The following is a 15,558-nucleotide window of genomic DNA, read 5'->3' on the forward strand; positions in this document are numbered from 1 at the left end:
CTGCTTTGGGGCGTCACCGAGAAGGGGAGATGGGGCCTCGCGAGGGGAGAAGCAACCGAGGTGAACAGCTGGAGCGGGGCCCCTACCTCCATCTCCCTCCCAGCTCCCCTCGGCACCCCCCGCCATTCTCTGGCTTTGTCCCAGCTCCTCCTAGCCTCGCTGGAAAGGAGAAGAGGGGAGGCTGGGGTGGAGGGGAGGAGAAAGGAGAAGGGGGGGGATGGGGAAGAGGGGGCTCCCACCCAGCCAGCTGTGGTTGCCCTGGCAACCGACTGCTGCAGCTGCAGCGGGAAGCAGTGAGGGAGGGAGGGAAGCAGTGAGGGAGGGAGGCGGGAAGCTGGGGACTGGGGGAAGGGTAGGGATGGAGAGCCGAAGACGCCCTCCCCTTGGGGCTACAGGAGGGAGCAGGGGCACCACCCTAGGGCCTCACCCTAGGACCAGACATCCCCTGGAGCTCCCCATCCCCGCTGTGGGGCAAAGGACAGAGGGGAAGGGGCAAAGGAAAGAACAGTGCAGATCCAGGGACATCAGGGGAATGACAGACTCGGGTGAGGTGAGGTGAAGAGTGAGAACCAGGACACAAGAACGGTCAGGAGAGAGACAGCTATCAGAGTCACACATTTTTAGAAAATCAGAAAAAAGAGCAGGAGAGGGAAGACATAGATCTGGGAGAGAGATGTGGATGAAGGAGCCACAGGAATTATGGGGGAAGAAAACAGACGAGATGGAGATTTAGTGGGAGAGAGGAAATAACAGTAATAAAAAATAGCAGACGCACGGGGAGAGACAGAGAAAGGAGAAGTAATCAGTGATTTGGAGAGAGAAGTAGAAGAGATTCCGTGAGGGAAGGCAGAGAACCAGGGCCCATCAAACAGGAGAGGGGAAGAGAGAATGAAAAAGGAGGTACATTTGGGGAGAGAGATGAAGTCAGCATCCAGGACAGGCAAAGTCCCAGGACAATGATACAGAGATGACACTTCACGGGGAAGAGGACATCAAGAACTGAGGGAGACAATAGAAAAACCTGGAGAGCGCCAAAAGCAGGAAAGAATTCAAAGGCTGGGTGAGGGGAGAGCCAGAAGTGGGGTGGGAGGCTGAGGGAGAGGCTGGGGGCGGGCAGGGAGGGCGCCCGCTTGGGTTGGGGGGAGAGGGGAGAAACAGGCAGAGGAAGCAGAAAAGTGGGGCAAGCCGGGGAAGGGACGCGCAGGGCACAGTTCGGGCGAGAGCACGGGCTGGCGTGTGTGAGTTGCGGGGTGTTGGAAGTTGGTGTGTGTCACAGGCGCCAGGAGAGGATGTGAGAACAGCTTGTTCCACCGTTTCCGTGCCGGTGGGGGAGGGTAGCCGGGGTTGAAGATGGAGCCTCAAGGAGGGCGGAGACAGGGAGGGTGTCTGGAACACTCTAGAGGTGTGGAACACCTTTTTAGGAGGTGTGGAAATAGTTGGTCCACCTCCTCTGGAAAAAGGATATGTACCCATTTGGGAAAGGTTTTTTTTTTTTCTTTGCAGGGCGGGGGTCTGGGTTAGAGAAGCATCAGGTATGAGCTCAGAAATGATAAAGTCCGGCACAGGTAAATGGGCAGGTGGGCCAGAAAGCCCCAGCCGTGGGGCAAGGCCTGTAAAGAGGTAGTGGGATTGCGTCTCGGATCCAGGCGGAGTTGGACCCAGACTTCCCACAAGAGGCCGGAGCATGGGATTCTCACATGAAATCTGGGGATTTGGAAAATAAGTCTGACCCCGATCCCTGGGTCAAACTGCAAAAGGGGTTTCGTCAGGGCAGCTGCAGATCTGAGGCCAGGGGTTTAGGACCCCTCCTGGCCATGAGAGCCCCTAGATGAGGGTCTGACCCAGGGCTGAGGTCCCAGGGGACACCAGTATCTTTCCAAGACACTGACAACGCCCGGAGCTCTGGGACTGGAAGCAGCAGCTGCTCTTCACTCCAAACCACCAACTAGACGACTGGCAGAGAGAAGGCAAGGGTGGGGGACGGGGGTGGAGGGGGTGCAAATGAGCCAGCGCCCGCCTGGAGGGTGTGGCCTGGGGCAACAGCCCAGCTGGGAGGCAGGGGCCCCTCTGTTCTGAGTCTTGCAGCTCAGAGTTTGAGAACAGAGTTACTAAGCTCAAAATCCAGCTTTCTTTCTGTACCACCTCCAGATTTTAAAAACCATGAGGTAGGAGCTAGATGGGCCCTAGGGTGAACAGCTGGCTTCTCCCCTGTGGACAGATCCTTCAAAATAGCAGGAGAGAGAAGAGCTGGACCCTGCCCAGATAATAGACCACACATTCTTTATTCTCCAAGTCAAGTAGACTTTCCCCACTACACATGTGCAGAAAGGCTCCTTGGAGGTCAAAAGGAAGGGGAAGTCACCTCATAGTAAGTGATGTCAACTCCTACCCATAGGCCTCTCTGCTGGAATCCATCTTGGCTAAGAGATGCTTGGGCACACGAGAGGATCCTGGGATAAACCAAAGAGGGACTCCGAACCAGACAATGCAAGATGACTGGCCAAAGGAAACCCTGAAGAAATGCCCCGTAAAAGTGATTCAAACTACCAGGAGGGCGTGACTTTCTCTGAGCCCACCCATATGTCTAATCCACACAGACTGTACTCTTTTTCCCTCCTAATGGACACTTATTTCGGTACTTTCCGTTTCTATGTGGAAACCCATTTCTACACAACTGACGGGCCAGGGCCTTCACCGGCCACTGTCCCGGATGGTCTAGTGGTTAGGATTCAGCGCTCTCACTGCTGTGGCCCGACCTCAATCTCTGACCAGGAACAGAAATCTTGCTTCAAGCCACTGCAGGTCAAGGCCAGCTGAGATCAAGCTGATCGTTATTTCAAAAAAAAATTCATTTTTCTGTCTCAACGCATTTACTTCTGGCTGCGCTGGGTCAGTCTTCGTTGCTGCGCTTGGGCTTTCTCTGGTTGTGAAGAGCGGGGGCTCCTCTCTTGTTGTGGTGTGCAGACTTCTCCCTGCAGTGTCTTCCCTTGTTGCAGTGCCTGGTAGTTGAGGCTCCTGGGCTCCAAAGCGCAGTCTCAGTAGACGAGGCGTGTGGGCTTAGCTGCTCCGAGGCATGTGGGATCTTCCCGGACCAGGGATTGACCTTGCGTCCCTTGAATCATAAGGTGGATTCTTAACCACTGGACCACCAGGGAAACCCCAGGTCTGGGTTTCGGGCCTCCGGTATATGACTTGTGAGGGTAGAACCTCCCTCTTTTTAAGAATTTCTTACATTTGAAGGAATCCCCTGGCAGTCCAGGGGTTATACTTTGTGCTTTTCACGTTTCTTACATTCTGTGTTGGATTTCTGTTGCTAGGGTTTTGAGAAAGAGAAGTTGGTGAGAATGGTGCTCCTGGGTTCTTAGAGGTGTGCACGCACTGGGGGTGATGGTGTTTGGGATGAGGGGGACAGGAGGCTGATGCTGGATCATCCCCTCTTGTCAGGGACTCTGCGGGGCTGCTCAGCTAGTGAACACACAAGCCACTTCTATGAAACATTTATTTCCTTTGAAACCTCCAGAAACATGCCAGAAAATCTCAAGACTGGGATGGGGAGGGGAGGTGGGGAGGGAAAGACAATAAAGAACTAAAAAAAAAAAAAAAATCCAGATGAAACAAATCAACATACTGGGGGGAAAAGAGAGGGGAAAAAAAAACACAAAAAACCCTTCTGCTATCTTCACCAAACTCGAATTAAATAGATGTGCTTTGCAGAGATCCTTAAAAAACAACAGGAAACAAAACCAAAAATCCTAATTTACACGTGTTAATGTACATGATTAGGTCCCCAAGATGATTCAAATGATCTGAAGGTAGGAGATGACTTAAAAAAAGAGGGTGGGGGCGGGGCAGGCTCCAGGTTAGGGTCTGAGGAGGAAAGGGGTGGGGGTGGGGTGGGTGGTCCTGGAGAACCCTTCCAAGAAGGGATCCGGGAAGAGGGGCAGAGACATCACAGTAGTTGGCCAGGGCTGAGGACCCCAAGGGCCGCTCCCCCTCCCTTCCTGGGGAAGAGGAGATGGCAGGTCCGAGGGCTCTTCTTGTGGGACTGCAGTGTCGCTTCAGGGACCAGGGTCCTTTTCTCCTGCTCCTTAAAAGTCTGTGTCCTGTGTGGGCCTCCTCCCCTGAGGTTTCTGGCCCCAGAGAGAAGGTGGTGGGGATCTCTGGACGTGGGGCTGGGACGCCGAGCGCTGGCCTCCCAGTCGGAGTGTGCTGCTTGGAGCAGGGTCCCCAGGCCTGCTCAGCTTTTGTCCCTCTGAGTCCCCCCAGCTGAGCCCCAGCCCACTGGGAGCGGGGAACAAGCCTCGGTCCTCAGTTTGAGGTTGGGGGAATCCACAGATTGTGTGACCATACAGACTTGTTCTGGCGCAACTCTACATGAAAAAATAAATATATATATATATATTTTGTTTTTAAAGGAAAAAAAAAAAGAAGCTCTGTTTCCTGGGTGAACAGCGTAGTACCACACTGGCTCGGCTGCCCGGCCAGCTGCCCCTTATTGCCTTTGGAGAACCAGCGCCTAATGGGGGTGCGCACTGCAGTGTTCCCTAGGGGGGGTCCAATGTCGCTGCTGGGGGACCTGCAAGATGGGCTGGGGGTCTTGTAAAGGGAAAACAGAAGCAGAGAGGAGATGAAAGCTGTTTCTCTCCAGCCCTGACCTGAGGCCTCGGTGGAGGCCCTCCTGGTGTCCAGAAGAGGCCGGGGCTGATGGAGGAGGAGAGGTAGGCCGCTGGGCCTGGCCGCGTCAGTAGCTCGAAGGTGGAGGGGCCCAGGCACCGCGGCCTCTGGCAGTCTGGGGACTGGTCGAAAAAGACTGTGGAAATGGTCCCAAGTGTGCAAATAGCTTCCCCTTCAAAGAAGTTAACTCTGGAATGCCGGCGTTTCCTCTTTCCATCCTGGGATGCCCTCCCCTCAAGAAAATAAATCAAACTCTGAGAAAGTGCTCCTGGTTGCTTTTTGGAGGATAGGGTGGGGAGGGGGCAAAGTCCATGCTTTTTGGAGCCAGTGCACCCAGGATGGAGAGCCCTGGCCCCGCTTCCACGCCGCTTGGCCGGTTTCCCACCATGATTTTTCATGCAGGGGTCAAGGCCCCACCACCCCAGATACTGTTGGATGTGGTGAGGAAACCTGGTTTGTGAACTCCTGGAGCTGTGGGGTTTGGAGACTCACTCCTGCCCTCCCCCCCTTCCTACAGCTTCCAATGGCTTGGTCCTAGGAAGAGGTTGGGTGAGGAGAGTGGGACGGGCCCCCTGGGGGTGGTGTGGGCACGGGCCCAGCCCCCAGGAACCAGAGAGAGCAGCTCAGAGGGAGGCCGGAGACCACATTGCCCTCTGGGGCTCGAGGACCAAGAGTAGACAGCCGGGGGAGGCCTCCCTCAGGTCCCACTGCTGCCCCAAGCGTCCGTGTCCTTGAAAGGGCGGTGGGGCCTGGGCTGAGTATCTTGGTCACGCCTGCGACCAGGGGCCGGGCCGAGGGAGAGGAGGGCAGGAGCCCATGTCCACCCAGGCGGCCGGTGGGGGTGGTGGCCTCTCCACCTCAGAGTTCCTTCTTTTCCCTGCAGAAGATCTCCGCGAACTTGCGCAGCTGCTCGCTGGCGGCCTGCGACTCCTCCTGCAGCCGCTGGTTGTTCTGCCTCAGGCTGGCCACCTCTGACTGCAGCACTGCCTTGTCCTGCTTCTCCTGTGGGGCAGGGGCTGGTGTCAGCGGGGCGCAGGCTGAATGGCACCCCCTGCGGCCTGTGAGCCTTGCCCAGCTGCCAGGGTTCAGCAGCTGAGTAACCTCAGGCGGGTCACCTCATGAGCCCAAACTTTGGTCACCTCATGGGCCCATTTGACCCAGAGAAGGTCAAGCTCTTTGGGCCCCAGTTTCCCCAGTTCTAAAACTGGGGGGGGGGGGTGTTGACAGGACTTCCCTGGTGGTCTAGTGGTTAAGACTCCACGTTTCCAAGGCAGGGGGTGCGGGTTCCACCCCTGGTTGGGAAACTAATATCCCACATGCCTCACTGTTTAGTCAAAAAAACAAAACAAGAAAACTGTGAAAGGAGTGGTTGAGAGGTTTCCCTGAGGTCATGCATATTGAGCTCTCAGCACACAGCCTGAAGTGGAGTAACTGTGTGACAGTTACTATGATCACCTCATTCCAGTCCTGCAGCCACCCAAGGGTTGTGGGATGTTGTGACCCCGATTTTCCTGGACCAGGAAAGGAGACCAGACCTCCTCATGCAGTGAGGAGGGGGCTGGGACGTGGATGCAGGGCTGCCCTCTCAGGACAGGGCAACATGCTCAGGCATCGATGTTTGCAGCATCACACAGCCTTACATGGTGGGGTGGGATTTGAACCCAGGCCCCCGCGACTACTGTGCTTGAGGCTTCCACATTACACTTGGCCACCTTCTGGCCCTTTACCCAGAAGTATGTAAAACGACAAGTGAGAGTCTCTTCCACACTGATTTTTCCTCACTCCCCACACTCTGGAGATAAGGAACCATCTGGAATGTCACCTTCTAGATAGCCCTCTGACCCACAGCTGGGAGACATTTTTTAAGTGTTACTTAAAACTAGGAAACAGGTCTGCCGCATGCTGAGTTTTCTCCTTGAGTTACTGGACTTCTTCTGTATGTCAGTGAATACGTAGATTTCTGCCATGACTAATTCGCAGCCGATTATTCCCCTGCAAGGCTGTCCTGTCATTTACGTCACCATTCTCCTGTGAACAGACAGCTGCACTGGCTCCGTTTTTTTATGGCCAGTGGTCCAGCAGTGAACACCCCTGCTCACGGGTCTCTCTGTGCCCGTGCTTGGAATTCTATTGAATGAATTCTCACAGTGAAACTGCTGGGTCGACAAGGTACACAATTATGGTTTTGATAAATATGGTCTGACCGCCCTCCAATAAGGTTGGGCCAACTCATTCTCCTTCTAAGAGTTTCTAGGTGCGTTACCAGCCTTCCCTACTGTCAAGCTCTTCACTCATGACTACATTCAGAGCTGGGTGGCCTCTCCTAGAACAGACGGGATGGGGGTGGAGATGGGAGCCCCAGCCTTGCTGCCCACCTGCCCAGCCCCCAGGCATCTGAGAAGTGCCATGTGAGGCAGCTACCTGGCGGCCTTACCTTCTGGAGGTCCGTGTGCAGCTGTTTCAGCATCACCTCCAGCTGGTACACCTTGCCTGTCAGATCCAGGGGCGGCTCCTCGCTGCAAAGGCAGGGGGCGGGGTCAGGATCTCTGCCCACAGCTGGGAGGAGCCCAGGGTGCAGGCCCCTCTTGTCCCTGAGGCTCTGGGCAGTTCTCTCCTTGCTGGAGTCCCCAGGGGTGCCTGGGGGGTGAAGGCTGCGCTCCGCCTGGGGCAGGCTCCTCACCTGGTGGGGCGTGGGAGCACCAGGCCTCAAGTGAGCGTCGGTGCTCCCGCAGAGGGACCAAGTGTGCACTTTCAGGAGGAATTCCTCCCACCTCCCACCACCCGGGGCAGCGTGGTACAAAGCCCCCTCCCCACACCCACCCACCCAGCACCGAGCAAGCCCTAGCACGGAGCCGGCACTCGGGGTGTGTAAGTGGGCACGTGAGCAGGAGGGCCTGCCTGGGGGGCAGGACTAGTAACCAGACGGATGATGGTAACAGCCCCCGTTCCTGAGAGCCCACCCTGTGATGTGTGAGGTCTGAGCGGCTCAGGCAGGGACGCTGTACCCAGGACCCCAGCCTGTGGCTCCTCCTGAGTGGGTTCCCCCATCCTGGGGCTGCCTGGCCCCTGCAGAGGAAGGGGAGAGCCTCTTTTTGCAGAAGGCTCCTCTGGGCATGGTGGGAATGCACGCACCCGGGATGGATGAGAAGGGAGGCAGGGTGTCCGCTCAAGAAGCAGGAAGGGCTCGCTGCCCACCCCCCATGCCCCCACCACTCTTTCCTCCCTGCTGGTCCTACATCTTGGGGAGCTGCAGTCGCAGGGGGAGGCTGGAGGCAGGTGGGAGGGGGCCAGCAGCTCAGGGCAAGAGTCGTCCAGGGGTCTGCCGGGAAGCCACAGGCCCTGGCATTTCTACACGCACTGTGCTCCCAACCCCACTGCAGCGCCCCATCCTGGAACTGCCCAGCTCTGCTGTGACAGTGGGGCCAGCACTGTCGGCTTGAGGTTGAGCTCTAAAGCCAGGGTGTGAGGTGAAAAACAAGAAGAGCCAAAACCACCCCTGAACATCGCTTCAACTGCCCGTAGAGTAGCGTGCACTACTGTCGCATACGTCACTGCACGGTGAAGTATGCAGCTGAGTGTGAAATGCACTATTTAAATCCACGGACATGCAAGCCTGCCATTTCCATCTTCTCTCCCTCTTTGTGATTCTATTTTCTGCCAAGCTAGTGCACTCAAACATGCTGCGCCGAATGTGAGATGACAAATGGGAGAGGCCTGCCTCCCCACCCCCGGAAGCCTCGTGAGGATAGGGCTCAGGCCCCAGTCACCGCTGGGTCCCCAGACAGTCCGTTCGGCCTGGGGCCTGCCAGGGACGAGGTCAGAGATAAATGTCAGGGGCACCTGTACGTAATTTAGGAACCTGCAGAGGAGGAGACCCAGGAGCAGAGGGCAGGCTGGAGGCTAGGAGCAGGGTGGACAGAGGGGGCGGACGTGAGGCAGCAGGCAGGGAAGACCGGGGGTACCACTTATCGATTTTCTTTTTTTTTTTTTTTCTATGGGAACTCAGTTCCCTGATCGGGGATTGAACCCATGCCCCTGAGTTGGAAGCATGGAGTCTTAACCACTGGACCATGAGGGAAGTCCCCCACTTATCGATTTTCAAAGCTGGCAGCAGAACAATGATCACTCCATGCAAGGTCAGGACCAACACTGCTTGGTCTCCGCTGGGCCCCAGCGAGTGGATGAGCCCAAAGTCTGTTAGATGAGGCGGTGGCCGCCCCTCCTGCTACTGCCGAGGGGGTGGGGGGACCTGCAGGGTGGCCTCCTGCCTGGACAGCGGGGTAGGGGAGCCTCACCTCATGGTTGGGGTGGTCCTGGGGGTCGGGGGCCCCCTTTCCAGGCTCAGGTGACTGTGGACAGGGCTGTGTGCAGGCGGGACGTCCGGGCTCAGAGCTGGGTCGTTGAGAGAAAAGAGCGACACAGCTCTTTGCACTGCGGGGGAGAGGGGCGCGGTGGTCGGCTGGGCTCCCGGCTCCTCCTCACACCACCCCTCCCCCTGCAACGGCCAACCCCTTCCTGCAAACCCCAGGACACTCCCAATCACACCCGCTTAGATCACACAGGCACACAGGAGGGATTCTTGCCAAAAAACCAAACCAAGTCGGACACAAACACAATATTCCATCCTGTTTCTAAGTAAGCCTCCGGACCCGATGACCAGTTTATACACAATACAAGGGACGGAGAAAGGAGTTGAGCACAGTGTGGACAAGGAACCGCCCCAATTCAGCTGAAATGGCCTGGTTTTGTCAATAATGGTGAGGGGGGGAAATGGCCGGAAGTGGATAGGGTTGACAATGGCTGATGAGGACACAGGGATTCATTATGTCCTAACTCTGAGAATGAATGTGAAACTTCCAAAGCAGAGAGAGACACCAAACAGAGACTATCAGGTATATGGAAGAGAGAAACAGTCTCATGGGGCTGGTGGTTAAAGCAAAGATGCCCAGGTCCCATCCCCCAGACACGTGACTGGCTCGGGGGGCGGGGCCTGAGCCAGTGCCTGCATTTTCACATGGGACCGTTAGGTGGTCCTATGATGGCAGAAATCGAAAACAGTCTGAATGCATCCAAAGAGTGGCTGGCTGAGTGAGTCCTGGGGCTTCCCTGGTGGCTCAGACGGTAAAGAAGTCTGCCTGGAATGCAGGAGTGAAAGTGAAAGTCGCTCAGTCATGTCCGACTCTTTGCGACCCCATGGACTGTCCATGGAATTCTCTAGGCAAGAATACTGGAGTGGGTAGACTTTCCCTTCTCCAGGGGATCTTCCCAACCCAGGGATTGAACCCAGGTCTCCTACATTGCAGGCAGATTCTTTACCAGCTGAGCCACAAGGGAAGCCCAATGCAGGAGACCCTGGTTCAATCTCTGGGTTAGGGAGATCGCCTGGAGAAGAAATGGCAAGCCACTCCAGTATTCTTGCCTGGCGAATCCCATTCTGAGGAGCCTGGTGGGCTACAGTCCATGGGGTCACAAAGAGTAGGACATGACTGTGCAACTAACATTTTCTCGCTAAGTGAGTCTTAGGACAGAACAGAGGAGGGGCTGTGCCTCTCCGGGGGAGGCAAAGGCGGGTTCCTTTATTTCTAACTCCTTGCTCCAAGAACAGCACAGTGAAAACCCAAGTGCCCTTCCCCAGCGTTAACGGTTATGGCACACTTACTTCCTGTGTTTGTGCGTACTTCCTTCCCTAACCATTGGGGAAGGGAATGTACCAACATTCTGGTACTTCACCCTGAGTACTTCACGATGCATCTCCAGAAAGGAAAAGAAATGCTCCTATATATTCCTGACACAACATCGTCCTCAGGCAAGTTGACGTTGACATGCTATTACCGTCTAATAGACAATCACCTTGAAATTTTCCCAATTCTCTAAATAACATCCTTTATAGCTGCTGTTTTTTATCTTGGATTCAATATTTATGCTTTTTGAAAATGCTTTCATATAAAGAGCTTCAAACAGGCCCCAAAGCAGAGGAAAGAGCATCAGGGGTCGTGAACCCATCACCCGTTTCAGCACTTTTCAACACACTTCAACATACCTTGGGGTTCCTGCCCTGCGATCTCTTTGGTTTTTAATTCTCCTGATCACTCTTTTCCTTCACATTAAAAAAAAAAATTTATTTTTGGCTGCGCTGGGTTTTCGTTGCTGTGTATGGGCTTTCTCTGGTTGTGGTGAGCGGGGGCTATTCTCTAGTTGCAGTGCAAGGGCTTCTCATTGTGGTGGCGTCTCCTGTTGTGGAGAGCAGGCTCTGGGCGCATGGGCTCAGCGGCTGCGGCTCCTGGGCTCTAGAGCGCAGGCTTAGAGTTGTGCTGCACGGCATCTGCCGTGTGGCGTTTGGGATCTTCCTGTACCAGGGATCGAACCCATGTCTCCTGCATTGGTAGGCGAATTCTTTACGACTGAGCCAACAGAGAAGCCCCTTCTCCTTTACTTTTTAAAAACAACTTATTGCAGGGGACATTCCTGATGGCCCGGTGGTTAAGACTCTCTACTTCCACTGCAAGGCGGGTGGGTTCAATCCCTGGTCAGGGAACTAAGATCCCATATGCTTGGGGCCACTAAGCCCATGAGCCACAACTAGAGAAGCCTGAGTGCTGCAACTTAGCCCTGATGCAACCAAATTAATTAACTGATTAAAAAGAAAGCAAGGGCACAGGCTGAGGAGTCAGGGCCATGGGAAACAGGAGGTGGTGTCTGATCCAGACTAAGGGATATGAGGGAGGGCTTCCTGGAGGAGGGACTGCAAAGCTGTGGCCTAAAAGATGAAAAGTGAGCCAGAAGAATACATTCTTATCTGTCAGGGTTTCACAGATGAGGAAACCGAGGCTGAGAAAGGTAAAGCTGCTTGCCCAAGGACACATGGGATGGAAATGGCAGAGACAGCCAGCTGTCTTAGGTCTGTTTTCTCTTTCTCCGTAATAACAGACCCCAAATTTCAGCCGTGCACAGGGCCTCATTCCTCAGCCTGCCCTGTGGCAAGGTGTGGCCCTGACACTCAGGCCAGTGGGGTGTAAGCGCAGGAGGAGGGTGAGGCTATGGAAGACATCCTTCAAGTGGGGGTGGGGTGGGGTGGGTGTCTGTCTCTCCCTGCTGGGCAGAGCTGGACGTGATGGCCAGAGCTCTAGCAGCCCAACTGTGAGGGTGAGGTCCCCAGGAATGGCAGAGCAGAGGGGGAAGGAGTTTGACCCTAATCACAAGTGATGACCCCAGAAATTTTTACTGCCCGCCAGCCTGACTGCCCACCCCTGGAATTTTCACCGCATAAACCTTGTTTAAGTCACTGGATATTCTGCCACTTGTAGCCAAAGCACATCTAAGTACAACTGGGATCACTACACTTCCGCTCTAAAATAATAACAGAGAGCACTGTCTGTTGATGGCATGTTCTGTGATGACAGGTTTTATACACAGTTTTCATAGATTCCTCCCTGTGGCCCTAGGCAGTGGGTATAGTCTCATTCTAGCTGGGGGGATGAGAGAGATGAAGACATTTGCCCAGGACTGCACAGTGAGCAAGTGACAGGGAGGATGTGAACCCTGCCCTCCCCTGATGTGGAACCTGAGTGTGTCCCCCTTTAGAGCCTCAAGGCCGTGCTCGCTTTGGCAACACACACACTAAAACTGGGACGATAGAGAGGACTAGCACGGCCCCTGCAGAAGGGTGACATTCAAATTCGTGAAGTGTTCCATATTTTTTAAGCAATTTTCCTCCAATTAAAAAATAAATTAAAAAGAAAACACATCTTCCTTCTTAGAAAAAGGCCCAGTTTGACCAAAAAAAAAAAAAAAAGGTAATGCTGACAGAGAGGGTAAGTGGGCTTCCCACGTGGCTCTGTGGTAAAAAACCCATATGCTGATACAACAGACATGGGTTTGATCTCTGGGTCGGGAAGATCCCCTGGAGGAGGAAACTGCAACCCACTCTAGTACTCTTGCCTGGAGAATCCCATGGACAGAGGAGCCTCGTGGGCTACAGTCCATGGGGCTGCAAAGAGTCGGACACGACTGACCACAGCACTACAGAGGGCTAAGTTAAATAAAATAGAGTAAGCTACAAAAAAAAAAAAAAGCTCCAAGGCCCTCCATGGATCCTTCCAGAACAGAGAAGGGAGTGGGGATCTGGTGGGGTTGGGTGGAAGGCGCCTACCTTCATAGGCCTTGGCTGCGTTCACCAGGCTGGACCACTCGAGGCCAGCAGCCGTGTCGGGGAGTGGCATCATTCCTGGGTCCAGACGCCGCAGCGGCCGGTCCCGCCCGTCGGCCAGTGAGAGCTCAGAGGCTGAGATGGTGGCTGGGTGGGGAGAGGATGGGTGCGAGTGAAAGCGTGGGAGAAATAAAGAAATGAACACGTTACTTTACACTTCACATACAATTACGTAACATTACATAACTGTTACACTGTTATATATAATTAAATGAATAAATTATATTTATTAGATGATAAACGCCAGGGAAAACAACCAGCAGGGTAAGGGGGTGGGAGTCTCGGATATTTATGTGGGTATGATTTGAAACAGGGTGCCAGGGGAGGCCTTGCGGAGAAGATGGCCTTTTGTACAAAACTCCGAAGGAGGCGAGGCCGTGGTGGGTGGTCAGGGGGGTACATCTTGGGAGAAGAGCTTTCTGGGCAGATGAACCAACCAGTGAGAAATGAATCCCTGAAGCAGGAACGTGCCAGGAGGTTTAAGAAACACTGAGGAGAGCACTCCTCTAGATATCCAGTGGCTAAGACTCTGTGTTTCCACTGCAGGGGGCCCGGGTTTGATCCCTTGTCAGGGAACTAAATCCCACATGCCACAACTAAGACCCGGCACAGACAAACTAAAAAAAAAAAAAAGGAGGCTCGCGTGGCTGGGACAGAAGGTGGTGACAGGGCTGGAGGGTGCAGGGCCCTGGGGGCTACGACAAGAACCGTATCTCTTCCCCAAGTGAGATGGAGCCAGAGCAGGGTTCTGAGCTGTCGCCGGTGTCCACTGGATCCCTCTGGCTTTCTGTGGGGGGATCAGGGAGGCTGTGAGGAGGCTCCTGGGACGGTCCAAGAGGGAGCTGAAGGCAGACAGGGCCCGGTATGGCTGGAGGGACAAGGTCCTGGGTCTGCCTGGCAGGTGGGGCCGACAGCATTCCCTGAGGGTGGACGTGGGTGTGAGACAGGGGGGGCTCCGGGAGGACTTCAGGATCCTGGAGCTGGCACTGAGTCGGGGAGGACCGGGGGCGAGATCAGAAGTGAGGCTTCTGGAGGTGTGAGTGTGAGAAGCCTGAGACACCCGCACGGAGCCGTGGGTGGGGTGGAGGCCACGCGCGTCTGGAGCAGAGGGGAGAGTGCCAGGCTGCAGACAGAACGTGGGGCTTTGGGGTACGGCCGGTGTTTAGGGTCACTGTGGGGAGACCTGGTGGGTTCAGGCATGACAAGACAGGCAGGGAAAGAGCCTCAGGGTGCTGGAAAGGATGGAAGGCACAAACAGCGTGTCAACGGTGGCATCTGCTGCAGAGATGGAGGGAGTCCCCCTGCCGGGCTTAGGCCCTGACTCACTGAGGCCTCACGACCCTACAGGGGAGGGCGCAGAGGGTGACAGGGAAGCATGGAGGTCGGGCGGTGACTCCAGCGGGAAAGGCTGGGCCTGCTCCATGTACCCCAGGTTCATCCTCTCGCCGGGCACCACACTGGGTACTACAGCGATCATCTCTCAGCCCCCACTCCCCCAAATCAGCCAGGAGGGAAGCACTACTATGACCCCCTGTGACAGAGGGGCGACTGGGGCTCAGAACAGGAAGCTGGCTGCCTCGCACCCTCTCTCTCGCTGGTGGGGGCACCTGAGTTTGACACGTGGGGTCTGCCGCTGACCCTGCTCTAAGCCCGGCCCCACACGGCGTTGGTCTTGAGAGGCTCCCTGCTCATGTCTTAGTTCAGAGGCGCAAACCTGACTGATGAGAAGGTAGAATGCTCGCTCCTGGCGACAGAATGCTGACACACACACACACATCAACAGCTAGTGTTTTTTTCAACGCTTACTGCACATCAGGCTCTTAGTTTGGTGTTTCCCTTGTACTAGCTTGTCTGATTCTCAGATTAACTCAGTGAGGAGGGTGCTTTTTTGGCCTACATTCTATAGGCACACGGAGGTTACAGCTGTGAGGTCAGGACCTGACCACAAACCCCAGCCACCCGGCTCTCAGGATGTGAGGTGCTCGTTGGTGAGTGAATGAACACTCAGGGGAATGGATGAGAAGGCAGGCAGAAGGATGCCCTTGATCCCCACACTCCCGTTTCCAGCATCCTAGTGTCTCACGGCCGAGTGGGTGGGGACCGCGGGAGCAGCTGCCTCTGCCACGCAAGTCATCTCAGGCGCTGCCTTGTGAGAGGCTCCTTGGCCTTGAGGGCCCTTCATCAGGGGAGCCTGGGCTCGGGCTGACAGCACCTCTTCAGCCCTGACGTGGCTTGGGAAGGGCTCTCGAGCAGGCGTGGAGACGTGGAAAGGCCTGGGGCCCCTGGCCAGATGGGCTCTCAGGTTCAGGAGGACAGGGGAGTCAGATGGGCACAGAGAGGGGGTGTGTGTGTGTGCGCACGCGTTTCATGAGAAAGAGGGCCCTGGGCTACGGTCACTGTAAGGACCCAGACAACCCTGGGTCCTGCTCTTAGGGAGTCCCCAGTCCAGCGTGGGAGACAGACTCATTCCCACACAGCGACTGCCGGGAAAGAGTGGGGCTGTGATGGGGAAACCAAGGCTGAGAGAGCATGATGGGATGGGAGGGAGCTGGGGGCAGGGGCTGCCCAGAGGAGGTGCCTGACACAGCCTGATTAGGGAGAGAGGACTTCCTGGAGGAGGCAGCTTCTTTGTCACAACTGAAAGGATAGGTAGAGCCAGGCAGGTACTCTGTCTGTCT

The 15,558-nt window shown here is 55.4% G+C and overlaps 1 protein-coding gene and 1 non-coding gene across 8 annotated transcripts in view; one reads left to right on the forward strand and one right to left on the reverse strand.

Annotated features, from left to right (window-relative positions):
- Positions 1-2,263: 2,263 nt before the first annotated feature.
- Positions 2,264-15,558, reverse strand: part of SIPA1L3 (signal induced proliferation associated 1 like 3) — a 254,722-nt gene continuing 241,427 nt past the window's right edge. For 6 of the 7 annotated variants that reach the window (XM_043437890.1, XM_043437892.1, XM_043437889.1 and 3 more), the window contains 4 exons: positions 12,824-12,967; positions 8,970-9,105; positions 7,109-7,190; positions 2,264-5,676 (listed from right to left, as the gene is read on the reverse strand). In XM_043437890.1, coding sequence (XP_043293825.1) covers positions 5,533-5,676; positions 7,109-7,190; positions 8,970-9,105; positions 12,824-12,967 — 506 coding nt within the window. In that variant the 3' untranslated portion in view covers positions 2,264-5,532. The remainder of the gene's footprint in view (positions 5,677-7,108; positions 7,191-8,969; positions 9,106-12,823; positions 12,968-15,558) is intronic. The other variant, XM_043437895.1, reaches the window with a different exon arrangement.
- LOC122421800 lies at positions 12,268-12,372 on the forward strand. Its single transcript, XR_006263617.1, has one exon. It is a non-coding gene; the product is annotated as a U6 spliceosomal RNA (small nuclear RNA).

Source organism: Cervus canadensis, chromosome 18 (assembly GCF_019320065.1).
Source record: "Cervus canadensis isolate Bull #8, Minnesota chromosome 18, ASM1932006v1, whole genome shotgun sequence".
In the NCBI taxonomy this organism is placed as follows: Eukaryota; Metazoa; Chordata; class Mammalia; order Artiodactyla; family Cervidae; genus Cervus; species Cervus canadensis.